A 20,504-nucleotide genomic window follows, 5' to 3' on the forward strand; every position below is an offset into this window, starting at 1 on the left:
TATCGCGAGAATTTACCCGGCCCCTCGTCCTACCGCCGCTCACGGTCACAAAAATGGCCATTGAGACGTCCGTGTCGCCGTTTAGCGGTCATCCCTCAGTACGGGTCTGGACACCGGGAGAAAGCCGCCTTATCGGCTTTTCTTACGCTTTCCGTACACGGGCTGCTCAAAGGTGTCTAAGCAGGGGAGTTAAAAGGGCAACAACCACCACCCTTAACGAGCCTTTTCAAAACAAAACCCATCCTGGGTAAGGGCAAAGGAACATTGAAGGCGGACATGTTTGTTTTGGGAGCCAGGTCCCCGAAAGCTTTGCTTGAATCGTCATCAGTCATCGTCCGCCGCTCATACCGTCATAAAAAGAGGACGCCAATTGACCGCAAGAATGTCATCAACGTCGGGTGGCAAAGCCGGTAATGGCGTAGCTAGCCAATAACGCGAAAGCCAGCTGTTTAAGCCCCGCCTCTTGCTCCGTCCGTGGACAAATCAGAATCAGGAACAGCGGCTCGCCCCACCACCTGCTTCTGTTCGTGAGGAGGGGTTGTGGGTTTTTGTGTTTTCCCCCCTCCTCTGCTCAGACGGAGGAGAAGGAGGACAACGACAGGTCGAGCGGGGGCTTCGTTGCATCAGTCGCTGTCACCCGCACACAGAATGGCGGCCGCCGCCGCAGGGTTTCGTGCCTCTTACCACCGGTTCCTGGACCGAATCGAGCTCATGTTGCCGCCCCGGCTGCGTCCCTTGTACAACCACCCGGCAGGTATTTGAGGGGAGGAGGAGATGGGGGAGGTCGTTTCTTGCTCGCCAGCTGGGAATAAATCGTGAAATGGTGTGTGTGAAAGTGTGTGCGTGTGTTTGAGAGAGAGAGAGAACCCTTATTTGTAAAAACAAATAATATATGCCTGGAAACAAAACAAAGCCCCCTCCCACCCTCCAGTGCCTCAGTTCCCCGCTTATAAACCTGGTAGTGAAAAATGTGTGCTTGTGTTCTATCTGGTCATTCTGCTCGCTCCAGACCAAGGACTGGAGTTCATCTCCCCATGGCCATTGGCCTTGGACCAGTTGCCATCTCTCATACTGGCCTACCTCACAGGATTATGTGGAGTAGGAAAAGGCCAGGGTGGGGACACAATTCTTTGGCAAAAGAGTGGGGTAGAAATAAAATTTAAACGCCCCAGGTCAGAGTTGGTTAGTACTTGGAGACATGGCAAAGTAGATGGTTTAATCTCTGTCCTTGAGAACTCCTGCAAGGTGGTAGCATTTCTTCCATGGTGATGGGCTTTGTGGAGGTCTGAGTTGCAGTTTTTTGGCCTTCTTAGTGCAGCCTGAGACTAGCCCTTCTATGCTTCTGCTTCCTGCAGGTTAATTGTTATTGTCGTTAACAAAGGCTGCATAGAAGTCAAAGTTCTGTTTGTCCTCTTTGACACAGATGCTTCTGGGAAAACAAACTTTCCTTTCACTAGGAATGGTGAGAGATTTATTATGGTGACCAGATGCAAAGAGAAATTGTCAGGTAGGGGTAAGAGAAGCTGCACCTGCTGAAAGTCCTCTTTCTGTGCTGCTATTTAAAATTCAAGATGCCTGTCCTTCATTGAAGCAGGTCAGCTTAGAGGATAAATTTGGGGCTTTCCTACATGGCATGGGTCAATCTTGCAACTGTCTGCTCTTTTAAAAGATTATTTTCTTGTGAAGGGATGCTGCTTAGTCAGATTACACCAGCTCCTCAAAAACTTGCATGTTCAGAAAGGATTCCCTGCAGTTCTGTTGCTTAGGGCCCACTGAAATCCAGAGGTGGCCTTAATGGTTGCCTAACTGCAGAAATTATACAGTAGGTCCTAGAAAGGTAGCCGACTACTTTACTCCCACACACGTTGAAAGAAAAGCAGTGAGTTATAGGAAGTAATCCCTCCCCCCCCCACACACACACACACCATCCCTCATTTATCATATTGTCAGGAGATTAGATTCTCTTCTGTTCATTCAAAGGGCTTTTGAAATATAGGTTTTCAGTGGAAACTGCCATTAGGTTTTTCTTTCTCAAAACTTCCTAAAACATTGTGATTCTTGGTGGCTGTCAGCAACCATACAACAACATAACTGGATAACAAAATAGTCTAAAAATTAGGAAACTGGTAGACTTGATTTACAAATTCCTACTCTGTTGTTGACTTTTCCTCTAGACTGAATTTAACCATAATCACCCTTTGATTTACTTACTGGGGAAAGTACTGGTATTCTCTTATCATTACTTATAATCCATTTTTAAACATGCAGCTCTTTATCTTTCCTTTTTTATCTGCAACTGGGTTTTTGCCTTCACTATCTCTCCAGTGTGAATCCTTTAGAGGTCACTTGTAGATGGGCTTTATAAAAAGACAAAAATCAATTAACAAGATTATTTCTTCCTTTGCCACTCTTTAGTGCAAGCCAGTTTGTGGTGTTTGGACAGAGGAGTCACTTGTCATAAGATTTTCTGGTAGTTGCAAAAGCTAATCTTATCTATACTTCAGTAACTGCATTACTTAATTGTGGATGTAAATTCTCTGTGCAGATCATAACATGTTCCTGCATTGTGCTACTTTATAGTCTCAGCTTTTATTGGGAAACTTGGATTCAGCAAAGTACTATGCCTGTTACACAAATGAAAAATGCCAAGGAGCATGAAAGGTGATCCAACTGATACCAAAGGCCCGATGGCAGAAACATTTATTTCTTGTGAAAGAAGCTTGCAGAAGGAATAAACCACTGTCTGTCAGGGAAGTGTGAATACAAATACTGAATTATAGTAATGCAAAACCTGTCATATTGTACTTTAAAATTGAAGTTGGGACTCTACTTCACATTTATGCAAATTTAAAATTAATTTTGCATGTCATGACTTTGGTATAGTCCCTGACTTTAGATTGAGGACTATCTGATTCAGCGTTTGCTCTGGATTCTGTAGGTAGCAAATTACAGTGCTGCTCTAATTTACTCAATAGTGCTGAGGATTACTGACATGATGTTTGTGAAATATACCTTATGAGCAGTTCATATATTTGCTGTATTATTAAGGCTCTGAGGTAAAGTCAAGCAATGAAAGGAATACACTAAATTGTAGTCAGGTGTTGCAGATGCCTTTCCTCACAATGTCATCTTCACTTTCCGGAAAAGGGGATTCATGGAATAATAGTTTTCTGTTCACATGTAGGAAAAGGTTTATTCCAAAAAGCATTTCTTCAAGAGCTTCTGACAAATGTTGGCTCATTTTTAAAGGAAAGGTTTTGACTAAAGATGTGGCTTAGTTTCATACCTGTTGAATTGAGTGTCCAAGTTTGAACTTCTGTTGGCATTCAGGCATATTTTCCAAATCTGCGTCATGTCCATGGTGCAGGTCAGTTTGATGGCCTAATTTGATAAGTGACATTTTACCTAGAATGCAAGCTGCTGAGGAAAATCCTGTCACATCTGGTTTGTGAAACACCCTAATTATCTATACTTGTTTCAGTACTTTTTCTGTCTTTCACAATAGTTTGTCAGTCTTGCTAAAGGACATGAAAAGTTCTGAAAAGTAGCCATCTCTGCTTTTCGTGACTGTTGCTATGCAATAGAAAGTTGGTGTTGGCAGCAGTACCACATGACTTGGAGCTTTCCATTTGTTCTTTGTGTAGCTCCTCTGAATAGAAAGCTCTTTAGAATTCCTCAAATGCATCAAGAATAACTGGGCTGCTGTCTTGCAAGAAATGCACAGATTGCAACAAATTTAAGTATATTTAGAAATAATGATTTCTTTAAAAAAACAACCTGAATAATCGCATCACTGAAAGTAGCATCTTCATTTACCCACATAACATCTTGACTTAATGTTTCTCTCAGTTGCATAGCTTAACTCTAGAACAGTGTTTCCCAACCTTGGGCCTCCAGCTGTTTTTGGACTACAACTCCCATCATCCCTAGCTAGCAAGACCAGTGGTCAGGGATGATGGGAATTGTAGTTCAAAAACAGCTGGAGGCCCAAGGTTGGGAAACACTGCTCTAGAACAACTTCTATAGAAGTTCTTCAAATCGGTACCAAAGTTTTGCAATGGTTTTGTAGTGAAATGCCCACATCTTGCTTCACCTTCACAAGTGAGTAACTGTTGACTTGCAAGTTCTGCTTCCCAGAAGGCAATCCTAGTGAGCTCTTTGGGGCATCTTCTAAGTGTGTTTTAAACTTAATAGACACTAAAAACAGAGTATTACCAAATGTGAACTTGCCAGACAGTTGTCTTGTTGTTTAGTGGTTGTGCACCAGTCTCATACATTCATTGAAAAACAAAGGTGAAGAACAGTAACTCTAGTATGGACCCACAATGAGTAAGACAGTAACCTAATTTTGGAGGTGCTGCAAAATATGAGGGTTTTGCTACAAAAAGGGTTGGAGTGAATCAAACAATGTTGAGTTTCTGGGTGATACCTATGATCCCCAATTCATGTAGCAATTACTCAGTAATGCAGCATTCGCACTGCAAAATGACTGCAAAAAATTGGCACAAGATTGGAGGGAATCCCAATTTTGGGGTTCACACTTAATGAAGCTGCTATAGAGCTCAACACCTGTGAAAAGGTCACATTGTACGGCAAAGTACTCTTTAAGACCTTGTTTTAATCTCTGAAGAAGAATGGCTCCAGAGAATCGTGAAATTGACCATCACTTCCATAGGAGCAACATTGTTTTCTGCATTTCTTTTAATTACACCTCGAAGTGTTTGTAACCTTCAGGTGCTACAAAAAAAGGTACAAAAGTAGTTTGAACAGGTCAGACAACAGAAGGTAGGAAGCAGAATATGCATTCAGCTTGGTGTCAGATTCCTCATGAAGTGCTTTGAATAGAGTTGTATAAGTGTTATGATTGCACATAAGGAAAAATGGATCAACATACAATTGCAAAACCTGTGTTGCAAGAGAAAAGCAACTTTGTGGATCTGTTGTAGTTTTTGCACTGTTAACAAGTACTGTACTAGAGACAGAGACCTTTGTTCCTGACCCACACATGATGGGGGCCCCAGATAATCATGGCAGAAAGTAGTGCCTGGTACCTCTGGACAAATGCAGCAGTGTTGGGGCAGGGGATAATACTTCTTCATGTGTGTGGGTGTCATCTGCATTTTCTTCCACCAGTTTGGTAAAACTGTCCTTTGTGTCATAACTCCCATTTCCTGTTTTCAGATATTTGATTGCACCTCAGCAGAAGAGCTTTTATCACTTCTCCCCTGTGCTGCAGTGTAAAACATAACTATTCTGTTAGTGCATGTGTATCAAGGCTACTTGCTGTTTTAATAATTCACACAATTCAGTGGTTTTGTGCAAATTGTCACACAGCAGAATCATGTAGCTAATGAAATATTTCTCTTTCAGGTCCTAAAACAGTGTTTTTCTGGGCCCCTATTATGAAATGGGTAAGTTGAGAAGAGGTTTGTACTATTGACAATTTTTTGTTGTGACTGGCCACTGCTAGTAATTATCACTATTGTACTGCATTTCATTTGCTTCTGACCTCACTGTTTTACACTTCTCCCCCACCCAATACATGTAGCTCAAGATAACACTTCATACATCTGAAAAGAGTACACTGTAGTCTACAAAAGCCTATGTCATAATAAATTGGTCAGTATTTAAGGTGCCACGGACGCAGGTGGCGCTGTGGGTAAAAGCCTCAGCGCCTAGGGCTTGCCGATCGAAAGGTTGGCGGTTCGAATCCCCGCGGCGGGGTGCGCTCCCGTTGCTCGGTCCCAGCGCCTGCCAACCTAGCAGTTCGAAAGCACCCCCGGGTGCAAGTAGATAAATAGGGACCGCTTACTGGCGGGAAGGTAAACGGCGTTTCCGTGTGCGGCTCTGGCTCACCAGATGCAGCTTTGTCACGCTGGCCATGTGACCTGGAAGTGTCTCCGGACAGCGCTGGCCCTCGGCCTCTTAAGTGAGATGGGCGCACAACCCTAGAGTCGGTCAAGACTGGCCCGTACGGGCAGGGGTACCTTTACTTATTTAAGGTGCCACAAGACTCCCCACCCTCAAAAAAATGTATTCCACTCTGTTTCCTCCCTGGAGCCCTTTGTGGGAGATGGGCAGGCTATACACGAATAAATTAAATTGTGGTGCATGTATTTTAACGGAACCTGACTAAAAATAATTATGTTGTTTGTGTATATAGACAGACAACTCTTTCTTCTTGCCTGAATTCTGCTGGTCCATGAGAAGCATTTGGATATGTTGGAAGAAAGATGTAGAAATAAGTCCCACCTTAATTGTGTTGAAATGCTATCTGACAGTTTAGCAGAAATTTCTACTAAACTAGGTACTAACACTGCATGTCTTCTCTCTGAACTATCATAGTGCTGTTTTGTTGCACCTACACCTACAACCATGGCATTGGCGACTTTATATAGTCACTAGTTGGAAGCCACTAGTATCAGTAGGACATACATTTAATATAAATACAGCAAGACTGCTTATTGGAATTGGGAAACACAACGTTCCAGTTCTTAAATACTGCATTTGGTTTTGATGCACAAAGCCCTTAAAATACATAGGCCTTGATATTTCAAGGGCCATTTGCTTCCACGTGAACTTTCCTGTGTAGTATGATCTTTCTTCTGCTCAGTGTCCTAACATTTTGAGGCATGGTGAGTGAGCATGAAGTGCAGGGTCTTTTCAGCTGTAGCACCTTTATTCTGCAACACTCTCTCCTTATTAATTCCCAAGTATTCACTGATGCTTTAAGTGACAAGAAATCTGTATTGTCTTGTCTAGCAAGTCCCAAAGCTTTTAGAAAATATTTCCTGCCCAATATGTTAATTAACTCAAACAACTCTTAGCTGGGTGTCAAGTTCCTCTGGGACCAGCCTTGTATAATTGCCATCTTTTTCCTGTAGAGATGAATCTCTTTGCACTTTTTCAGTTAAAACAGGCCAAGCTTCTTTGCTTCATCTGTATAAGTATGGAATGTCTGGGACAATGGGCAATGCTTCTTCATCAATCAATTATAGTGTGTTTGAAGCCTAATAATACCAGATACACTCAGCAGTGGCAATCATATATTTTGACCTGTGTAGCACAGGAAAAAGGCAAAACCCTTATCCCTGAAGTAGCACATTGGAGGCTTTCTGAAAGCAGCAAGAACTCTTGCTCTTTCAGTTGCAGTAGTACAAGCCACTATTTGTACCTCACCTACTTAATCCACTCAACAGGATTAAGAATCACAAGATTCAGCTGGCTGTCCAAACCAGCTAAAAATTATTATGTATCTCCACCAACTTTTCCTCCCATGTAACATGTCCCCTAAACATGGGAGTTACTCTAGCTCTTAAATTGTGAAGTGCATGAACTATAGTAACGGTTGTTGTTGGAATCCGTCTGTCTCAAGAGACACTGGAGTGCACCTGAAGTCAAACCGCTGTGTTAGCAGCACCCAGCTGACCTCCCTAGAGCATAAGCCTGGGCAGTGTGTATGGGGGTCCTGGGCTGCCCAGACAACAAGACCTCCCTCTTGGCCTTGCTGATGTGGTCCAAAGGAAAGCAGAGCAATATGTCTGTCACCAGCTTGGCTGCAGGAATTGCCGGAAGGAGGTATACAAGATGCCATCCAACCGTCTTAGGGACACCACTCTGAATTTGTGTAGGGTTTACTGCTTAAGCTTTTCTTCTCGCAAAGATATGCCACAAAGCAGCAGAGGTATAGGATCTGAGTTTTCCTTCTCCTAGATGGGCTGCCTTCCCAGACTGACAAGCCCCATCTGCCCTCTCACTTCCTGCTCCAGTACATGCAAAATCTACCTTCTTGACCGTTGGACCCACTATTGGTCTCATTCGCTCAATCTACCAGAGCCTGGCTTTGCATGCAGGGGAAGTTCCTAACACACTGAGGGTTTGAGACTCATTGGTTACTTTCACCTGGTTTAGCCAGCCATTTGAAGCCATTCCTAGGGTGTGGCTACTGTTGCATGCTGATAGCTTCTAGGAGCCACAAGTGAGAGTCGAGTGCAGGGTGGGGACCAAAGATGAACAAACTACCCCAGAATGAGCACAATGTCTTCCTCACCAGAGGTGCTACTGCTCCCCTAACACCCCATAACTCCCATTGACTAGGTTCTAATTAATGAAGACACACTGCTATAATACTGCACTAAAGCTGGCTGCTACTTCCTTTTATAGGGCTTGGTATGTGCTGGAATGGCTGATATGACCAGACCAGCAGATAAACTCAGCACATCACAATCTGCTGTGCTAACGGCCACAGGTATGTTTATTCTTACTTTGCTGTTAACTATTTTTTAATTAAATGTTAAAAAAATCATCAGCTGATAATAGAAGCTGTGGAGGAAAGAACCAGTTATTGCTTCCATGTAACACATTATGGATTGGGATGCCAGTTCCTAGTGCTGCCATCTTCCATTCTATAAGTGGGGGCGGGGGGAAGAGATAATTGGCTCATAAATAACTGAGAACACTCAACTTGAATGGCATAAGCATGAAGTTCTCTATCATGTTTAGATAAAACTTTGCTCCAAATCTGAACATCTGATACTGCAATCATTGTTGACCTTTGGTACTAATAAATCTACTTGATATTAAACCTTTGCTTTCTTTATGATCCAACAGGTCTTATCTGGTCGAGATATTCTCTAGTTATTATTCCTAAAAACTGGGGTCTCTTTACAGTTAACTTCTTTGTTGGCTGTGCTGGAGGTTCTCAGCTATACCGTATATGGAGGTAGGTATGGCAAGTAGGTCAGAAGACTTTAAGTTGTAGCCTATTCTAGGATCTGTTCTTCAGACTGGCTGAGCTGCTTTCTTCACTTTAGGGCTTCTCAACCTTTTTCCTGGCATGACTCATTTGCTTTAACAGTACTTGAAACATCCAATGTTCTGTCATGGGGAGTGATAACGGAGAAACTTCATTTGCTGCCATGCTACTCAAGGCATGGCAACCAAGAGGCTTGTTCCCACACCTTTCCCTGTGAGACTTCTCAATCCCCATTCTAAACCATTGTATTTATCAATATCCAGGCTTTATTTGGCTTGTGCAGTAGAAATCCCCCCACCTATCCTTGCCAGGCTCTTAAATCCTTCTGCACTATTCTTCTTCTTCCACCTGCTTCCTGCTCCATTTCAGCATCTGCAGTAACTATCCTATATGAAGTTGGGCGCTGGCAACCCTCTCCTCCCTTTAGGAATTGTGGCATATCCAAACCGTCAGATCCTTAGCTCTGACTGCCTCAGTAAGATATAACATGATAGCCCTCTGACTCCCCTCCCAAGCCTCTACAGTTTGAGAAACTGTTTTGAAGCCATGCAACTGTTGCCCTGGCCCTCCTGCCAAAACATAGTTGTAGAGTGGATGTAGAAGCTTCTTAAGCATTATCCCTCACTGATCCAAACCACCAGTGGTTATACTTAATATCCTGGTAAAATAGATCACAATTGGGTGTAGCAGTCCATTTGCATCAGGTGTTGTGCTAGTCTATATTCTGTCTTGAGTATTGGAACTGCAACAGTTGTAAAGGCAGAAGCCATCCTATAGCAAAGTGTTAGGTATAAAGAATAAGCATCAGTTGTAGCTAGTTTAAATATGACCTAATCTAAAGCTTCCTAGTAGCATTTAGAATATACCTACCTAAGTTTATTTTCCATTCTTAAGGGTTCAGCATTCTAGAAAGACTAGTTTGTGTACACAGCAAAAATGTTTGGCGAGGATGGGCAGCAATGCTTACTTGGCCTCCTGGCACCAGCATCACTGAAGATTACTGGGAGGGGAAGAGGAAGGGTGTAGCGGTGGGGAGGTTGGAACGGTGTGAATGCCAAATGCCTTCCTTATCCTTTCTCCCTTTCCCAAAAACCACAGTGTTGCCAGTGGCCCCTGGCTGCTCCTGGCACACAGTGATTGTTACTCTAGCTTCTAGGTGACACTAAGACAGTTAAGGAGGAGCATTTTTTGCATCTTTACCTGATTGAGCGGAGTCCTTGGGTACATCTTAAAAGGTGACTTACAAATATTTGTGGAGTTGTAAAAGAGGCAGGGTTTCAAAAGCAGATATCCTACCTTGCAACAGTAAGTGCTCCCTCACTTTGTGTCTGGTTGTAAACAGAGCAAATGCTTCCTTGAAATATACCCCCCCCAAAAAAGTCAACAATGATCAGAAAACATGTAAGGGGAGGAGGGAAAAGCTGCTTCTGTCACTGCCCCTTCCTCTGCCACAGTCAATAGTAGTATATGATATCTTAACCTTGGCAAAGAGCAACCCCTCCTTGGAAGCACATGCACCCAGATCGTGTCTGGGAAAGCTAAAATATGTAACCTAAACCTTGAATTGTAACCATAATTGGCTATTCTTTTTCTGACAGGTATAACCAAGACCTAAAAGCCAAAGAACTGGAGAAGTAGAAATTCAAGCTCAGCTCATCAGATCTCATCTACAAAGCAACTTCCCAAGGGACCTAGATTTAATCTTGTTCATTTTGCCCTGTGTGAATTTTTACTAAAGTTGGTAGAGCATGTTTTTTTCTATAAGTTTAGAAAGCAGTCTCTTTACATGGAAATAAAACCTTCTACTAAACAATAAAAACTTAAGCTGCGTAACTTTAGTAGGTTTTTCATGATCTTAAGGGCTGTGAGCAGTGGTTGTGGTTGCAGAATACCCCTTCCTCCAAAACTGCTCTTGAGGATAAGGGAACCAGCCCTTTCGGTAGCATTTGATGCAGTGTATGGAGTTGCAGCTGTTGGGGGTAGGTTTGGTGATAATTGGGCACACACATCTTTTTGGCAAGATGTGCATGAAGGTGCTACTGGACCAACTTGATTTACATTTTTCATGCCACAGTTAAGTCATGGCTAAGATGTTGAAGATGGAAAAATACTTTAATTCGTAATATGCTTTGTGTGATCCCTCTGCCTGAAATACAGACGGTAAACATTTTAGATTAAAATCAGTATCTTCACATGGCAGAACTGTTGGAGCAGTGGCCAGTTTTCTGAAGTATAATCCATGCTGAGCTATACTAAGTTCTGTGGGGGGGGGACCTAACCATTATTAAATGCCCACTGCTGGGTCACAGTAATCTAAGGTATGTCACAGCAGCACCACACCTACCTAAGCGTAGGATAAAAAGTTGTGGATCCCAAACCAGTTTGGCCTCACTGTGGGTTGCAGTCCTAAAAAGGCTGAAGACAACTTGTACTCTAGTCTTTCAAAAGTTAAAAGGTATTGATAACTGACCAGACCTGTTCAGCTAAATTAGGGTAACCATTGCAGTGGGCTCCAGATGTTGGATCCCAGTTGCCATCAGCCTCAGCCAACATAGTCAAAGATAAGAGTTGCAGTCCAGCAACTTCTTAACCTTTGAGTCCAACTCCATCCCAGACTAGCAGGACCAGCGGTCGGGGATTATGAGGGTTGTGGGATCCATGGTTGAGAGAAGCTGATTTATAAAAACTTCCTCAAATGTAAAAGCTTTTCTGTGAGACTAGGAAGTGTGGCTTCTACCATGTGCTTTAATATATGGGGCTGAAAAGCATCCTGGAAATGATGGTGCATGACTATGTAGCTTTGTTTCCAGGGGGTGTACACAAAACTAGCCTTTAACTCCAATTTTTAAAAGGTACTTTAAAAAATAATAATACACAAACCATGCTATATTACTGTAAGTTTAGATGTGAAAACACTTGGAAATCTTGTAACAGATGTTTTGACCAAATCCATAATGTTCATTTTGTAAGTTAGCAAGCAAATTGTGAATTTGGATGGGGTCAGTTTGCCCATCACTAGTAATGGCTAGGTTAATGGAAGAGCATGAGAGTAGTCGGGGGCTACTCCTGAAGCATATTCTCCTATACTGAGTGCTAGTTTGAGCACTTGCAGTCAAAGCTGAATCTTGGCTTTGTAGCAGAAGCATGTGAAAGGCAAAGGCAATTCAATATCTCATGCTTGACAAATTATGAAACACACAACAGACCACTAATGGAAAAAGTGTATTAAAATATTCACAAGAGTACAATAGAAAACATGTAAATATCCAATGTGATGTGTGTCCAACTTAGAAGCAAGTCAAAACAAGTATGTTACCACTAGTTCCTGCTTTAACTTTACAGAGACCTTGTAGAACAATCCCTTGCCCAAAATTATACACCTATTTTATAGGTGTTTACCCCTTTTGCCCCACCCCGCCAATCTAGCAGCATCATAGTGTGGTGCCCTCATAGTGGTGCTTTCCAGAAGGTAGCCAACTGCCTGTGCAGCAGCTGCATTTGAGAACATAGGGAAGGAAGGAAAGGAGACTGTACAACAACTTAATACAAAATGCAATTCCAGTTTTTTAAAAGTGCAGAAACAAGGTAGAAAAGGGCTCAGTAGCTGCATTCTGTGGAGTTGTATAGAGCCAAAAGAGATCTTGAGAAGAAGGTCCAAGGGTTGGGGAACTAAGTTTCACAAGTGGGAGTCCTTTGTTAGATCTTGATTGCCTTTCACAGAAAAGGGCATCTAAATTGAGCACCATAGGAAAATTGCCCTTTCACTGAGGCGTCTCCTAGATTTTAACTAGGAAACAGTTTTAATAAGGGGGGATGAAACTTCTACCCATCACATACAAATAGAAAAATGTGGTTTTAAAAGGCTTGGTCGATACAAGAATAAGGTAAAACTCTGAATGAGACTTGACAGACAGACTTCAAGGCTCATCTGTTGATGACTGAACACCTGCTCACTTCACCAGAACAACTGACTGTACACAAAAAGGAAAGCCTTTGGAGTTTTGTGAATACAGAGCAAGTTACAAGACAGATGATCACCTCAACTACTTCAAATAATTAAGACAAAACTTTTTATAGTTTCCCTATTCACACTGAAATGTTGATACTGCAGACCCACAAAGCACTCTAGCAAGAGACAAAGCTTCATGAACAAATAAGATAGAACTCCTACAGTCTGAACGATCTTCCCCAAACCCTACTGGGATAAAAGCACTCTACCTCTTCAAACATGGTTATCTGCCATGAAGAACTTCTATTGAACAATATTCTACTGAGATGAAACATGAGGGATACAGTTGTTAAGGAGTCAAAACCTAGTAGCAACACTAGCCTCTACTTGCCTTGTCTCTCTCTCTAAAAAAAGGGCACTGCACCTCCACTAAAATTGATGGCAAACTGGTTTTTAACAGGGTTAGACCACACTTTTAAGTTAGAAAATATACTATTTACAAATAAGATTATAACATGGATCATACCTTCAGGCATGTTAAAGGATGTAAATCCCTAAGATGCCACAATCTCTCATGAATAGAGGTTTTCAGCTTGAACGGCTACTAGGAAAAGTCACACTTGTTCCAATTTTACTGTTCAAGCCACATAACTTCTGTCGGGGGAAATGTAGCCCCTTTAGGGTTCTTGTGCTTGCCAAGTTGTCTGCTACTAAACTCAGAAGAGGAGAAACAAATAAGAGGACAACAAACCCAAATTCTCTCCTGCACTATAAACCAAATTCAGGATCCTTTCAAAATGCTGAAAAACAGGTGCATGTCACACAAAAAAGGGTCATCATGCTGCCAGCTCCAATTGCTGATGAAGCAAAGTGTCAAGAGTATCAGGCAAAGATGAAAGAAGAAAGAAAAAATAGTGACTTGCTTTTCTAGTAATAAGGTGCTAGAATTAAAAGATTACGTTAAGTTCTGTAATATTCTGAAAACATTGAATAATAAATTGTTTTCTCCTACACAGCTCATTTGGCTGCAAGCATTCACAAGTCACTGTAGTTTGCATCAGATCAAAGTATGCAGAGTAGTGATTAGTTGATCGTTATAATTGAAGCAAGTCTTTCCATTAAGTTATTTTTTCTGGCATTCCTCATTTATTACTTATACCCTACCCATCTGGCCGGGCCTCCCCAGCCACTCTAGGCGTCTTCCAACAGAATATTAAAAACACGATAAAACATCAAACATTAACAACTTCCCTAAACAGGGCTGCCTTCAGATGTTTTCTAAAAGTCAGGTAGTTGTTTATTTCTTTGACATCTGATGGGAGGGCATTCCACAGGGCGGGTGCCACTGCCGAGAAGGCCCTCTGCATGGTTCCCTGTAACCTCACTTCTCACAGTGAGGGAATTGCCAGAAGGCCCTTAACGCTGGACCTCAGTGTCCGGGCTGAATGATGGGGGTGGAGATGCTCCTTCAAAAATACTGGGCTGAGGCCGTTTAGGGCTTTAAAGGTCAGCACCAACACTTTGAATTGTACTCAGAAACGTACTGGGAGTCACTGAAGGGAGTCGTTTTCAGGACTGGTGTTATATGCTGTTGGCAACCCTCCTAGTCACCAGTCTAGCTGCAACATTCTGGATTAGCTGTAGTTTCTGGGTCACCTTCAAAGGTAGCCCCCACATAGAGCACACTGCAGTAGTCTAAGCGAGAGATAACTAGAGCATGCACCACTCTGGCGGGACAGTCTGCGGGCAGGTAGGGTCTCAGCCTGCGTACCTGATGGAGCTAGTAGACAGCTGCCCTGGACACAGATTTGACCTGCACCTCCATGGACAGCTGTGAGTCCAAAATGACTCCCAGGCTGCACACCTTGTCCTTCAGGGGCACAGTTACCCCATTCAGCACCAGGGAGTCCTCCACACTTGCCCGTCCCGTCCCCCCAAAACAGTACTTCTGTCTTGTCAGGATTCAACCTCAATCTGTTAGCTGCCATCCATCCTCTAACCACCTCAGGACACTCACACAGGACCTTCACCGCCTTCACTGGTTCTGATTTAAAAGAGAGGTAGAGCTGGGTATCACCCGCATACTGATCAACTTTCAGCCCAAACCCCTTGATGATTTCTCCCAGCCCTTCATATGGATGTTAAAAAGGATGGGGGAGAGGACAGAACCCTGAGGCACCCCACAAGTGAGAGCCCAGGGGTCTGAACACTCACCCCCCCACCACTTTCTGGACATGGTCCAGGAGGAAGGAGCAGAACCACTGTATAACAGTGCCCCCAGCTCCTCTAGACGGTCCAGATGGATGTTATGGTTGATGGTATCAAAGGCCACTGAGAGATCCAGCAGAACTAGGAAACAGCTTTCACCCTTGTCCCTAGCACGCCTGAGATCATCAACCTGCGTGACCAAGGCAGTTTCAGTCCCATGATGAGGCCTGAATCCCGACTGGAAGGGATCCAAATGGTCCGCATCCTCCAGGCATGCCTGGAGTTGTTCAGCAGCCACCCACTCAGTCACCTTGCCCGAGAATGGAAGATTTGAAGCTGGGCAATAGTTGGCCATATTGGCCAGGTCTAAAGAGCTTTTTTTTAAAGAAACGGTTTCATGACTACCTCTTTCAACTGGTCTGGGAAGCCTCCTTCACAGAGAAAAGCATTCACAATCCCACCGAGTCCTTGTCCAGCCCTTCCCGGCTCACTTTTATCAGCCAGGATGGGCAAGGATCAAGGAGACAATTGGTTGGTTTCACTCGTCCAAGCAGCCTGTCCACATCCTCAGAGGTAGCAGATTGGAATTGATCCCATGCAACTTGACTAGACAGGACTCTAGCTCTCTCCCGCCCTGACCCTGCTCCCACGGTGGTCTACCTCTTTCCGAATCTGAGCGACTTTATCTGCAAAAAACTTTGCAAAATCATTGCAGGAGATCTTGGGGTCCTTACTGGGCCCCAATGGCAAAGGTCATTCTGTTAAATTGCGAACCACTTAAGAGAGTCTCCTGCTGCTGTTTTCTGCAGATGCAATAGAGGCGGTGAAGAAGGTCCTCTTCACTGTCACTATCGCCACTTGATAGGCTCGACACTGAGCTCTAACATGTATCCGGTCAGATTCAGAATGAGTTTTTTGCCACTGGCACTCCAGCCATCTCAGCTATTGTTTCATCGCCCTCAGCCCTGGAGAAAACCACAGGGATGTCCGGGCTCCATGCAATCAGAGACGGCGCTTCGGAGTCAGTCAGTCAATAGCCCTGGTTAACTGCATTCCAGCAGGCCACCAGGGAATCACCTGAAAGGCCATCAACATGGGATAAGCATCACCTACAACTCTCTGGAAACCATTTGGATCCATTAAGTGGTGGGGACGGACCATCCAAATCAGTCCCACCTCCCTGCAGAAGAGAAGGGTCGCAGAGAAGTCCAGTTGCACCAGGAAGTGATCCGACCATGGCACTTCTTTGGTTTCACTTTTACTTAGTGTCAGATCACCCACATCCATAGAAGTGAACACCAAGTCTAAGGCATGTCCACGACTATGAATTGGGCCAAACTTATTCAGGGACAGCCCCATGGAGGCCATGCTTTCCACAAAGTCCCGAGCGGCCCCTTATAAGGTTGTGTCGGCATGGATGTTAAAATCCGCTAGGACAACCAGAATAAGACACCAGGAGAACATTCGCCACGACCTGAAGCAGCTCGGGCAGGGAATCCTTGGTACAGCGGGGAGGTCAGTACACCAAAAGGAATACTGTACTGCCCCTAGTGCCCAGCTTCCAGAACCTGCACTCAGAAAACTGGGTCTTCTCAATAGGACGCCTGGTGCAAGCTAATGACTTCCTAAAAATCACTGCAACGCCCTCCTCCCCACCCATATGACCTGGGTTGCTGTGCATAAGAGAAATCTGGTGGCCAAGCAACTGCAAGAACAGGCCCATCTGCTTCATCCAACCAAGTCTCTGTTACATACACCAAGCAGAAACAGTTACAAAGTGGTTATGAGCCATGACAAACACTTGTGTTGCAGTAGGCAAGAAATCCACCCTTCTGCTTTTATTGCTCCTCCTAGCGACAAACTACGCACACTCCCATCGGGCTGTATACACTACGAGAGGTAGCTGCAAAGCAGAGTGGCCCAAATTCTACCTTGTGTGGTCTACATTTGTTTTTAGCTAGAATCCTTATGATCCACTGATGTGTTTTACATTAATAAAGCAAGAATGCATATTCAGGGTGTCTTAACCGTTAAGGCATAGCTTATCTGCATTATGTGGTCCTCCTGTTTAACAGGATAAGATGTTCTCCATCATACCACAATCCACCTAGTCCAACAGTCTTTGTGCACACAAAACATCCCAGTAACCCACCAGGTGCTAGGTGGTCAATCAGGAGTTTGCAGACCACCAAGGGACTGCAATCTGTCAATCTACCTTCTGCCAAACCCTGTTCTGAAGAGGGCAAGGAGACCAGTGCAGTACTGGAGAAAATTGAAAAAGCACCTAAGTTTTTTCAGTCCCACCCTCACTCCCCAACTGAATAAAGATTGAAAAGTCAAAAGGAATTCAACAGGCTCCTTTCAACAGTGACACTAAATGAGCATTAAAAGAGGAGCCTCATAAAACTAATCAACCTCTAAAATGGCACGTGGGTGTATTCAGATTAGCATTAAGTGTCACCTTTCATTAACTTTTGTCCCTCACGGTTCAAGACAAATCTTCACAAGTTGCTCATTCATCTACACTCCTGCAACGTTTTTGTTTTGTAGGGGGCAGGGTGCAATTCTAGGATGAGTATGTGCAGTCGTGCATAAGACGACGAACCTACTGAATCAGGCCAGTGGCCCATGTAGCCCAACATCCTGATCTCACAGTGGCCAATGAGATGCCTGCAGGAAACCTGCCAGCCCTTGCCAGCCCCAGTAAATGACGTACTGCATGCAAAAACCAGTAGGTGGAGGTGAGACTAACAATGGCATGGCCAATTTCATTTATGGTAAAAGAAAGTAAGACAAGCAGTACCCAAGGCATCTATGATGAATGGGTGCATGTGTACAATGGCATAATTTTACTGTTTAGAAAGGAGAAAAACTCCAATAAAGCTTCAGTGAACACCAGCACTTCAGCCCTGTTCAGGTTTTCTTAGACTCAAGTGCCACCAAGTTCAAGGGAACTTACTTTCCTAGTAAGTGGATTTAGGACTGCAGCCTAAGTCTACTGAGATCACAGGAGACAGCAGTAAAGATGGCGTTAGCACAGAAGAGTCGGTAATCGAAGCCTTCTAATTTTTCTATTTTGGGGGAAAAAAATCCATTAAGGAACAAGGGATTAATGCTCATACAGGCATACCTCATTTTAGCAGCGATCCTGCTGTGGAAATGCACTCAACACATTTGGGCAAAAGTACAATGTCCCCTTCTCTTGGCCCAAGCTTTAGGGAAAGCCTGCTTGTTTGGCTCTGCAGAGTGCTAACTGGCCATCCTTTGGGTCAATCATAAAGTTTCATCTGCTACCATTCACACTTTCTTATACTTTTAAGAAAACTCCACTGCACAGATAAACATGCAAGGGCCTTGGGAAGAGGAGGAGGAGGAAGAGAACTGGACAGGCTGTCTGAAACAATGAAGAGGAGGAGGAGGAGGAAGAGAACTGGACAGGCTGTCTGAAACAATGAAGAGGAGGAGGAGGAGGAGGAAGAGAATCGGTCAGCCTGTCTGAAACAATGGTTTGAGGCAGGAAGGGAGGAGAGAACAGCAGATGATTTGGAGGTTGTGTGCCCTTATAAGAACAGAGCAGCAACAGAGCAGAGCTAACCCCACAGTAGAGAAATCCACAGTCCTTTCTGTTTGAAGGTAAATCTGCAGTCTGAGAATGAGTAACAATAGAATCTTGGCCCTCACCTCTTGAAACAGGAAGTGTACTACTGGCCTATTCTATCATATATGGCTTCCATGAAGCACTCCCCTCCATGGAATTAGATAAAACATTAAGAGGTAACTTGTAAATTCTAACTTTCTTTCTGCAACAGCTACATCCCAATAAGCCTTACTAAAAGCAGCCCAAGGTAAGGATATTCTAGAAAGCCATATTAGGATCAGACTAAGTTCATTCAGCACCACTTCACTACCCTATTTTCTTCAAAGACAAAACTGAATACCACTTTTATTGCAGAAAAATCACCAGCGGGAAATAAAAATTAGAGGGACTTCTTGTTAATGCTTCATGATTGAAATGACCAAATGAAAATGTCTAAAAGCTATTGGGGTGGGGAGTGCGCTGCACCAAAAAGAGACAAAAGTTAGTTAATGCCCTGAAGATAGAACTTTGGCTTCAGCCAATACGAGGACCAGGCTGGAAACTGAAGGCAGGGGAGGGCTTTCCGACCCTACTGTAGAAAGAGGTAAGTGGGAATTGGGAATGAAAGACAGGAGTGAATTTATATGAAACTGTGTGGAAAGCACCAGAATAGGAAAAGAGAATCCTCATGCAGAAACACTTATCCTCAAGTCTATTTCATCAAAAGAAATCAATCTTGTAAAAAACAAAGTATCAAATCCATTAGCCTATCCAGGAATTTTCCAGTTTTTCCATAGAACAGAGAAATCACTTAAAGGTGTAATATGACTATTTGCTTTCTTCCTCTTATCCTAGATACAAAAAAAAATTAGCAATTTATAAGCAGAATTCATATCATATTTCAACATGCAACATTGGTCTCAGTTCTGTACGATTTAAATAGACTATTTACACACAATACATATATAATCTCTTTCTCTCTGTATGCACATGCATTGGTCCTAGCCTAGGCATCAAAGGCCACATGTGAGTTCTCTGGGTCAATCTTCTTCAAGCGATTCCAGTTTGAATTTTTGTTTAGCTTTGGGTTGGTTGGGATTTCCTCAGTTCTTCCGAATGTCAGCATAGACGACAGATTCCGACTTGTTGATCTTGTCACTGTAACGCCCTCCGGAGTGATCTAACTGCGCATAAATTACTGGGCCCTAAAAAAAAGAAATACAGAGTAAGCAAACTGGTGAAAGAGCATGATTCCTTCAGTACATTGCTGGCAGGCAGTGTAAAGATAAAATTAATCTATAGATTAGGAAGTTAATGAGCATTAAGCAGACAAAACTCTATTAAATGTACACAAGACACACATTTTCCCCCTCTTTTATCTGTTTGGGTCTATCTATAAACTATGCAAATCAAGTTGACTTTTTAAAGAAATTAATCTACTGCGATAAAGTCTTGCAAAAGAATCCACAAATATTTTCTTATAGAAATCTGGCACTTCATTCTTCAGGTAGATGGAATTGCTTGTAGCTTTCAGAACAATTCACTGAACAACAGAGCAGCGAATGGATTGATATTTTGAAAGAGTACATCAAGAATTCACAGACCGGCTAAAATCAGCTCATTCAATAGGCTCCATTTGTGCTGAATCAGACAGGGACGTGTCACCTTAGCAGTATTTTTCTTGGGAGCAGCTGCAATATACTAAATTAATACAACAGGTTGGAATTTTAAATTTCATCTGCAAGGCTGAAAATTGTGCTCCTCAAACTGCACTTCATCCAGATTGTCTTCACACTGACAATGAATCAACTTTGGGGGCATACACACTCAAAGCTCCTTTCCTCTTCTTTTAGCAGAAGCTGGCAAACAAACCAGGAAGACTTTCATTAACTACAGTTAATAGTAATATCCTGTTTTAGAGGAAAAAAGAAACAGCTTCAGAACAAGAAGGATACTAGCCAACTTCAAATTGTGGCTTGTTTTCAATCTGTTAACCAGAGATTTCTGGTTCAGAC

General features: G+C 43.2%; 2 protein-coding genes across 4 annotated transcripts in view; one reads left to right on the forward strand and one right to left on the reverse strand.

The window, feature by feature from the left end:
• The first annotated feature begins 412 nt into the window (after positions 1–412).
• Positions 413–10,588, forward strand: MPC2 (mitochondrial pyruvate carrier 2). The gene is made up of 5 exons (XM_028726818.2): positions 413–754; positions 5,371–5,411; positions 8,164–8,248; positions 8,611–8,722; positions 10,354–10,588. The coding sequence occupies exons 1-5, from the start codon at positions 649–651 to the stop codon at positions 10,391–10,393; spliced, it is 384 nt and encodes a 127-aa protein (XP_028582651.1). The 5' UTR covers positions 413–648; the 3' UTR covers positions 10,394–10,588.
• Positions 10,589–11,964: 1,376 nt separating this feature from the next.
• MPZL1 (myelin protein zero like 1) overlaps positions 11,965–20,504 on the reverse strand; it is a 73,079-nt gene continuing 64,539 nt past the window's right edge. For all 3 annotated transcript variants that reach the window (XM_077927243.1, XM_028726819.2, XM_077927242.1), the window contains one exon: positions 11,965–19,694. In XM_077927243.1, the coding sequence (XP_077783369.1) occupies positions 19,593–19,694 (102 nt within the window). In that variant the 3' untranslated portion in view covers positions 11,965–19,592. The remainder of the gene's footprint in view (positions 19,695–20,504) is intronic.

The sequence above is a fragment of the Podarcis muralis genome, chromosome 4 (assembly GCF_964188315.1).
Source record: "Podarcis muralis chromosome 4, rPodMur119.hap1.1, whole genome shotgun sequence".
NCBI lineage: Eukaryota > Metazoa > Chordata > Lepidosauria > Squamata > Lacertidae > Podarcis > Podarcis muralis.